General features: G+C 55.3%; 1 protein-coding gene across 1 annotated transcript; it reads left to right on the top strand.

The window, feature by feature from the left end:
* The first annotated feature begins 1,025 nt into the window (after positions 1-1,025).
* KRT14 (keratin 14) lies at positions 1,026-5,482 on the top strand. The gene is made up of 8 exons (XM_025917679.2): positions 1,026-1,646; positions 2,854-2,936; positions 3,476-3,632; positions 3,799-3,960; positions 4,064-4,189; positions 4,281-4,501; positions 4,595-4,641; positions 5,203-5,482. Exons 1-8 carry the CDS (start codon positions 1,116-1,118, stop codon positions 5,298-5,300), a joined length of 1,425 nt encoding a protein of 474 aa, XP_025773464.2. The 5' UTR covers positions 1,026-1,115; the 3' UTR covers positions 5,301-5,482.
* The last annotated feature ends 2,772 nt before the right edge of the window (positions 5,483-8,254 follow it).

Genomic DNA, 8,254 nt, shown 5'->3' with positions numbered 1-8,254 from the left:
TGGGGGCCTGGAGACACCTGGGGCTAGAAGCAAAAAGGCTCTCCTGTCCTGTTCCAGGGCTGTTGCGCACCCTCTCTGTGGCCAGACGAGGCTATAACAATGCTAACCAGACTTCGTGCCGTACTTGGCTTATAAAACCCTCACATATACACTGCCACTTGGATTCTCGGAGCTGACTCTGCAGTAGGCAGGGTGGATGATGTTTACTCCCACTTTACGGTGAGGAAACTGAGGCTCGGAGAAATGTCAGGTCACACAGGGGCACACAGTAGAGCCCAGACTCAGTCTGACTCCACGCTCTTTTAGCACGTCTCTGGCTGTGCCTGTGAGCCCCCCCCCCCCTTGGCCACCTGCTCTTGGCCAGCCAATGCCATGGGCCCATCCACAGGTGCGTGGAGGATCTTAGAGTCTGTGCTCAGGGTTGGGGAAAAGCTGCTTAGATTTCCCTTTAATGGGGGTACAGGGTGGAAGCCTGAGCCAACTGATTGGCTGGGCGTGTTCCGGGGATGTGACAGGCTTCTCGGCACAGCCTAGCGGGTCGCATCTGGGAGGACCCCCCAAGAACTTCTCTCTTTTTATAGACGGTAATGCTGAGGGGGCATCACTGTGGCTAACGTAGCCTTGCCATGCTGGCATTTCTCCAGCCAGGAGCCACCTGGAGTGATGTCTGGATGGATGTCAAAGGCCCACCTCATTAATGGGAGAACAGGTCACCAGGTTTCTGGGGCAGACGTCCTGCTCCCCGCCGCCTGGCCGAGCCCAACACGCGGGCTCCTGAGGGCCGCGGCTCCCAGGGCCAGATGGGAAAATATAGCCTGCAGGCCCACACCTCCTTATGTGAATCACACCTGGCGGGACAAGAAACCAAAAACACCCTAAACAATGAGTTTCCAGTAAAATGTGACAGACGTGATGAGGCGGGGGAGAGGAGGGATCTGACTGGGAGTTGGCACTGGCCTGTGGGTGGTGAAAGCCAAGGGGAATGGAAAATGCCAGGCCCGCCCCCTACTCAGGAGTATAAAGCACCCACCTCCTATTCCAACTTACCTGAGCACCTCTCTCTCCTCTCTGCCGCCTCGCTCGCTCGCTCGCTCACTCACCTCCCTTCTGGCATCATGACCACCTGCAGCCGCCAGTTCACCTCCTCCAGCTCCATGAAGGGCTCCTGCGGCATCGGGGGCGGCTCCAGCCGCATGTCCTCCGTGCTGGCCGGAGGGTCCTGCCGGGCCCCCAGCGCCTACGGGGGCCTGTCGGTCTCTTCCTCCCGCTACTCCTCCGGGGGGGCCTACGGCCTGGGGGGCGGCTACGGCGGCGGCTTCAGCAGCAGCAGCAGCTTTGGTGGGGCCCTGGGTAGCGGCTTCGGTGGAGGATATGGTGGTGGCCTTGGAGGTGGCTTTGGAGGTGGCCTTGGTGCTGGCTTCGGTGGTGGCTTCGGTGGTGGTGACGGGCTCCTGGTGGGCAGCGAGAAGGTGACCATGCAGAACCTCAACGACCGGCTGGCCTCCTACCTGGACAAGGTGCGTGCCCTGGAGGAGGCTAACGCCGACCTGGAGGTGAAGATCCGCGACTGGTACCAGAGGCAGAGGCCCGCTGAGACCAAGGACTACAGCCCCTACTTCAAGACCATCGAGGACCTGAGGAACAAGGTGTGTGGACCGGGCAGCAGGACTTGCCATTCTAGCTCCCTCGCTCTGGAGCGATAGATGCCTCAGGCCACTGGCATCTTTAGATTACTAGACCGGGCAGACGCCAACCCCGCATCCCTTCTTCTGGCTCTGGACGCCCCCTGCGGAGCCGGTCAGTGTCTCCCCGCTTTGCTCATGCCCTTCGGGGCTCCAGACCGCAGACCGCGAGAGCCTGGGGATTCCTACCCTTACATTTTACAGGGGAAGGAGTCAGAGCTTTGAGAGGTGCTGTGGGCTGCGAATCAATGGCAGAGCTGAGGCCAGAACCCGTGTGCCCACTTGCTAATACACGAGGCAGCTACCTGTTCCCCAGCACAGGGGAGGAGCGAGGCTGTAACGGGACCAGGCTAGACACCCAAACCACTCATTAGCTCATTAGTCTGGGCTGTGGCGGCTGCCGCCCGTGAGCCCTGGCACCGGCGCCCCTCCCCACCGGCAGGCGGGCAGAAAAACCCCAGAGAGGCAATCAGCGGAGCCCCGCCTTACGTGTCCTGCACAGGAGGGAGCCTGGGGGACTTGTATCACCTGACTCCAGCCCCAACCCCCTGCTCCAACCTCACCCTGGGAGCCCTCCCCGCTGATCCTGCTTCCTTTCGTGCCTGGCTCTGATGCCTCATGTGGATTAGGTAAATTAGATGGTGAGGGAGAGGACTGCAGCCAATCCGGGGTTCAGTATTTCCTCTGCTTCTTCTTTTCTCATCCCTTGTGCTAGTGGGGTCTCCTCTTTTGGGAAAGCCACACCTGAGGTCCCATGCTCTGCGAGCTTAAAAGGAACGTGTGAAGATGGGCAGGTTGGCCTGTACAGAAAGAGAAGAATTCAGACCAGGAAGGGAGACTTTGGGACCTTAGGTCACTCCTCCACTCTGTGGGTAGGGGAACTGAGACCCTGAGACTCATCAGTGGTAGAACCAGGACTATAACTCAAGGGCTTTTGGTTCCAAGGCCAGGGCTCTTTCTATCCATTTTTTTTCTGATCCGGAGTCAGCAAAGTCGTGGGTCGAAGCTGGGCCATCAGGGGTTACCCTTTAGGTTGCTGTGGCAAAGGTTTTTGGGAGGAGGGGAGACTCAGGTGAGAGCAGGAAAGCAAAGGCCTGATGTATGCAGGCTGCAGTGAGGTCTGGCTAGTGACGTCCATTTGGCTGACGACCTGTGCCCTCTCTACCTGCAGATCCTCACGGCCACCGTGGACAATGCCAATGTCGTCCTGCAGATTGACAATGCCCGCCTTGCTGCTGATGACTTCCGCACCAAGTGAGTTCGCAGCAGTGACTCAGGATGTCCAATCTCCCCAGGGTGGGGTATTTTTGGGGCAGCGTCCCCTAAACAGGGCTGATGAAAACCCCTTGGGGTGCTTGTAAAAATACAAAACTCCTGGGCCCCAACCTGGAGTTCTGATTCAGTTATTCTTAACAGGCTACCTGAGTGATTCTGATCCATGGCCAGATTTGGGTGCCATTGCTTTAAGGGAGAGGGGTTCCCCACTCCTCCACCTGCCCCTGAAGTGTAGGAGGCAGTCACATTTGGAGGCCTGTGTGCTATTGGTTGTGAGGCCAGAAGCGTCTCCCCTCCCTGAATTCTGCAGCCTAATGAACTGCCTTATTCCCTGCCCCCAGGAGTGTTCAGATCTGAGTCCTCAATGGGTGCTGTGTCCAACCACGCCATTTTCAAAATTGACTCCCTAAACCACCCACAGGGTGCCAGCTATGGGAAGAAGCTGCAGGGGGCAGAGAACAAAGCCTTCAGTGTGGCCAGGATGGATGTCCCATTCTTCTTGTCTTGGATCATTCCAGGTACGAGACTGAGCTGAACCTGCGGATGACCGTGGAGGCCGACACCAACGGCCTGCGCAGGGTGCTGGACGAGTTGACCCTGGCCAGGGCCGACCTGGAGATGCAGATCGAGAGCCTGAAGGAGGAGCTGGCCTACCTGAAGAAGAACCACGAGGAGGTGAGAACCAGCTTAGAAGATGAAGCTGGGAGGGAAAGGATGGGATTGAGATGGGGTGGCGGTGGTGTGGGCAATGCTGAGGCCAGGATCACCGGAGAGGAGGGAACCCCAACTGGTTGCCATGTCGCCATGGCTCCTGAGTGTGGACCGTTCTTTGGTTGTGCAGGAAATGAACGCCCTGAGAGGCCAGGTGGGCGGAGACGTCAACGTGGAGATGGACGCCGCCCCCGGCGTGGACCTGAGCCGCATCCTGAACGAGATGCGCGACCAGTACGAGAAGATGGCGGAGAAGAACCGCAAGGACGCCGAGGACTGGTTCTTCAGCAAGGTGGGTGTCATCCCGGGGGCAGGGGGAGGGGTGGGGAAGGGACCCAGGAGACCCGCCTTCCAGGAACTTCTAGTGTGAATGACTTTTTTTTTCTCTTCTGCAGACCGAGGAGCTGAACCGCGAGGTGGCCACCAACAGCGAGCTGGTGCAGAGCGGCAAGAGCGAGATCTCCGAGCTCCGGCGCACCGTGCAGAACCTGGAGATCGAGCTGCAGTCCCAGCTCAGCATGGTGGGGGAGCTGGCAGGCTTGGATCTGATCCAGGACTGGGAGGGAGGGAGTGACTACCCTCACTGATCCTTGATCTTTCCCTCCGTCACAGAAAGCATCCCTGGAGAACAGCCTGGAGGAGACCAAAGGCCGCTACTGCATGCAGCTGGCCCAGATCCAGGACCTGATCGGCAACGTGGAGGAGCAGCTGGCCCAGCTGCGCTGCGAGATGGAGCAGCAGAACCAGGAGTACAAGATCCTGCTGGACGTGAAGACGCGGCTGGAGCAGGAGATCGCCACCTACCGCCGCCTGCTGGAGGGCGAGGATGCCCAGTGAGTGCACTGCCCTCCTTCCCAGTCCTGCCCCCACTATTCACCTGCTGTATCCCATGTGTCTAATGATCTTGCCCTTTTCTGTCTTCATAGCCTCTCTTCTTCCCAGTTCTCCTCTGGCTCTCAGTCGTCCAGAGACGGTAAGACTTTCCTTCTCATCAAGACTGGACTCGTGACCACTTCCTGTCTCCCAGCAGGTCCAGAGAATTGGCTTTTTGAGGGGTTGAGTTAGAGTTTTCTCACCCAAGATCCCTTATAAACCTACTTGGGTAGAAGAAGCCATTTTATAAACCTTCCTTAGGGCTAGGAGTTAGTGGCCTCCACTTTTTATTTCTGTCACCTGGTGTCTGTGGCAGACTCCAATGTTCTGATGGTCAGCACCACGGACAGGACACCACATGGGTCTTCCCTTCAAGACCAGTCCACTTGGGTTGATCTGGACTGAACCAAGCTGATCTGAGTTCTTAGGAGCCTCCAGTTTGAGGACACAGACTCTGTCCTACCTTCGGGAGCTCTAGGCTGAAAAAAACTGTGCAGATGGGATCAGTGCTGGGATAAGAGCAGTGAGTGAAGAGATAATCAGGGGAGAGGGCAACAGGGAGATAGTCTGCTTAAGTCTTCCCAACTCCCTGGTCTCCCCACTCCTGATTTCTCCATTGCCTGTCCTCTGCTGGTAACACCTTCTCTCCCCTCTTCCCCAGTGACCTCCTCCAGTCGCCAGATCCGCACCAAGGTCATGGATGTGCACGATGGCAAGGTGGTGTCCACCCACGAGCAGGTTCTTCGCACCAAGAACTAAGGCTGCTCAGCATCGCTCAGGCCTAGGAGCAACCCCCCCACCCCCTGCTGCTTCCCCGCCGTGTGGATACAGACCACACTAGGGAATCCCCTTTCTTGCCCCCCAAGAACTTCACACTTGAGTCCTGCCTCACCCTTGCCCTCTCCTGGCATTCAATAAAGCTTCATTATCTGAGTTGCACAGCTCCTGCCTCTACCTGGTCATTGTCAGGAGTGGAGGTGGGGAGAAAGCGGGGGAAGCCTCTCTTTGAAGCCTGTCATTAACACCTGGCTGTGGCCTCTGGGACTGGGAAAAAGGGCTTGGGGGTGGACTGGGCTCAGGTCCTGGAATGGCTTTCACCATCTCAAAAGATAGAGATGGATGTGTGTACTAGGTCGTTTGTGGTGTCTCCAAGGTCATGGAGGCACATTCATTCATTCACTCACTCACTCACTTATTTGTTTACTCATTTATTTATTAGTTTGTTTATTCACCAATATCATTGAGTGCCTTTTGTGTGCCAGGCACTGCAGCAGGTTAAAGATTTTTTTTTAACAGTTTTGTCATCAGGGATTTCTTTGAGAATATACTGAAAGCTATAGATATTCTTTCCTCCCCCAGCCCGATAAGCACACACACACTTGCACATAATTCATGAGGTTCCTGGGTCCCCTAAGGCTCATCAGTGGAGGTCCACAAACCCAGTAAGAACTCACGCTTTACTGAGACGTTGTCTCCTTCCATCCCACCTGCTCTTGTCTCTAGAGCTGGGATAGAAACTGCCTGCTTTCAGTTGACGTAGGTAGGGCAGGTTGGTTACCATCTCCATGCCTCAGTTTTCACATCCATAAAGTGGGCACAATGACGGTACCTACCTCATGGGCTTTTTGTGAGGATTTTCTGGAAGAATGCACGTAAGGCCACCAGCACAGAACCTGGCACAGTGCAGGCTCAGGCACAGCTGTGAGTAATACTGGGGGAGCTACCTCTCGTGTGTGGTGATTTGCCATCCATGGTGAGGGCATTTTTAGAGACTTTGGGAACAGACAGACTGGATTCTAACCCTGACTCTGTTCTGTATTATCTCTGTGATCTCGGAGAGTCTGTTTCCCCACTTATATAGTAAGCGTGGGGAACTCTGTTTCTTGCAGTTAATATGAGAATCCAGCAAGCAAATGCACAGTAAGAACCTGGGCTGTAGGTTGCAGGAGACTTCTCTGGTGGAAGTGTCTTTTTTTCTTTTCTGTAGGGAGCTGGAAAAGGAGGAGGAAGGGGAAGATCATCTGAGTGCTAGTGAAAATTCCAGAGGTGGGTAGGGCTCATTGCCCGGAGCTAGGAAAGAGTTGACTAGTCACTGTGTCAGTTTCAAGAGCTCATTCATTTGGCTCATTCATTTGGGTGAATGAAACTTCTCCGGGGAGCCAAGGATGGGGCATGGGTTAAAGAAAGACTTAGTCCTTGAGAGCAAGAAACCTAAAAGCCTAGGTTTTGGAATTAGACACCCTGAGTTGGAGTCCCAGCTCCCACACTGACTAGCATGGAAGAGTTTGGACAAGATCCTCTTTTACAAAATGAGGAATGAAAACGCTTACCACATAAGGCCAATGGTAGATAGAATGATCTCATGCAGGCAATGAGTTTAGCTTTGTGGTTGGCACATAGTCAGTGCTCTATAAATGGTACAGTAAAAGGGTGAGTTGTTAGGAATTGGAATGAAGTGATGTTGATTTCTCCTCACCTCATCTTCACCCCAGGGAAGAGAGGCCTGCTTTGTGCTCCTGAAACTCTGGGATGTCTTTTTACCTGAGTTTTGTCATTAGGAAGAGTTTACCTGGGGTGATCTCTGGGGGAAGGTGTGTCATTTTGGGGACGAATGCTTAGTTTTGGAGGTATGTGAGGATAGGCCACTCAGGGAGGAGGGTGTTTGGAAAAGTTTCCTTGGATCCTGGGAAGGGGTAGTTTGGTGGTCCTAAGAATGATAGTGCCCTGGTGCAGAGGGCCACACGTTACCCCCGAGGATGGTGGACTCTAGGGTCTAGTGTTCCCAGCTGGACGATGAGCTCATATGTGGCAGAAACCCGGGGAAAAGTTCACATTTGGGAGGCCACACGGACCTGGACGAAGAGCAAAACCTTTCAGCGGTTGCCAACGAAGACTGAAGCCTAGAATGTTCCAGATTGCGTAAGAATCCCCAGACATCACTCTGTCTTGGAGGTGGTGGCAGATTAAAGCTTCTCCACCCCCAAAAGAGATTTGCTTTAGAGGAATATAGAATGTGAGATTTCTTAGACTTGAAGGTGGTGGGGTGAGCTTCCTCCTCTCTTGACTGGTTGCCACTGACGTTTGGAGGGAATATAGGGGGTGTGGGCTTGCTTGACAGTAAAGATGGCGGCTGGAGGCCACCTGGCTGACAGCAGGGTCAGAAATGGGAAGCGAGGAGCTCAAACATGGGCCTCGAGGGACTTCCACCCTATCTGGGCCCCAGAGATAGAGAGCAGGTGGAGCTGCCGTACCAGAGTCCCTCATGGAGGCCACCCCTCCTTGGGGTCCCCTGCCATCAGACCCCACTGGGAAGAGCAGAGTCAACACTTTGGGCCCTGCTGCTGACCAGTGCTCTTGCCCACAAGGCCTGGCACCACAAGAACACACCCGAAGACCTGGGTCAGCCACTCTGACAATGGCGAGACTGCCTCCCCTCCCACCACCCCAGATCGGAATGACAGGAAACCGAGAAAGTGACTCCACAGCACAGTCTAGTGGAGGTAGGAGGAATGGCCTCTTAGAGGCCCGGGGCAGGTCACGTGACCCTCTGGCTCCACTTCCGCAATTTGGGAAGAGTGATCCTCTCTCCCCGCCCTCGCACAGCGCACAGCGCAGAAGGGCAGTGCTGGGAGAATCAGGGAGACGGCTCTTCCAACCTCCTCAATTTAGGGCCACAGTGGCCTGCTCTAGGTCATACAGACTGAAAGTGGACC

This window comes from Puma concolor, chromosome E1, assembly GCF_028749965.1.
Source record: "Puma concolor isolate L17-30 chromosome E1, mPumCon1.1.hap2, whole genome shotgun sequence".
NCBI lineage: Eukaryota > Metazoa > Chordata > Mammalia > Carnivora > Felidae > Puma > Puma concolor.
Note: the sequence above shows the minus strand (reverse complement) of the source record. Positions and strands in the feature narration are given on the sequence as shown.

Excerpts from the sequence above, each read along its gene's own strand:
- KRT14 (XM_025917679.2), top strand. The coding sequence starts at position 1,116 with ATGACCACCTGCAGCCGCCAGTTCACCTCCTCCAGCTCCATGAAGGGC. Across the intron at positions 1,647-2,853 it reads TCGAGGACCTGAGGAACAAG|ATCCTCACGGCCACCGTGGA; the intron begins GTGTGTGGACCG and ends CTCTACCTGCAG. Across the intron at positions 3,961-4,063 it reads AGGACTGGTTCTTCAGCAAG|ACCGAGGAGCTGAACCGCGA; the intron begins GTGGGTGTCATC and ends TCTCTTCTGCAG.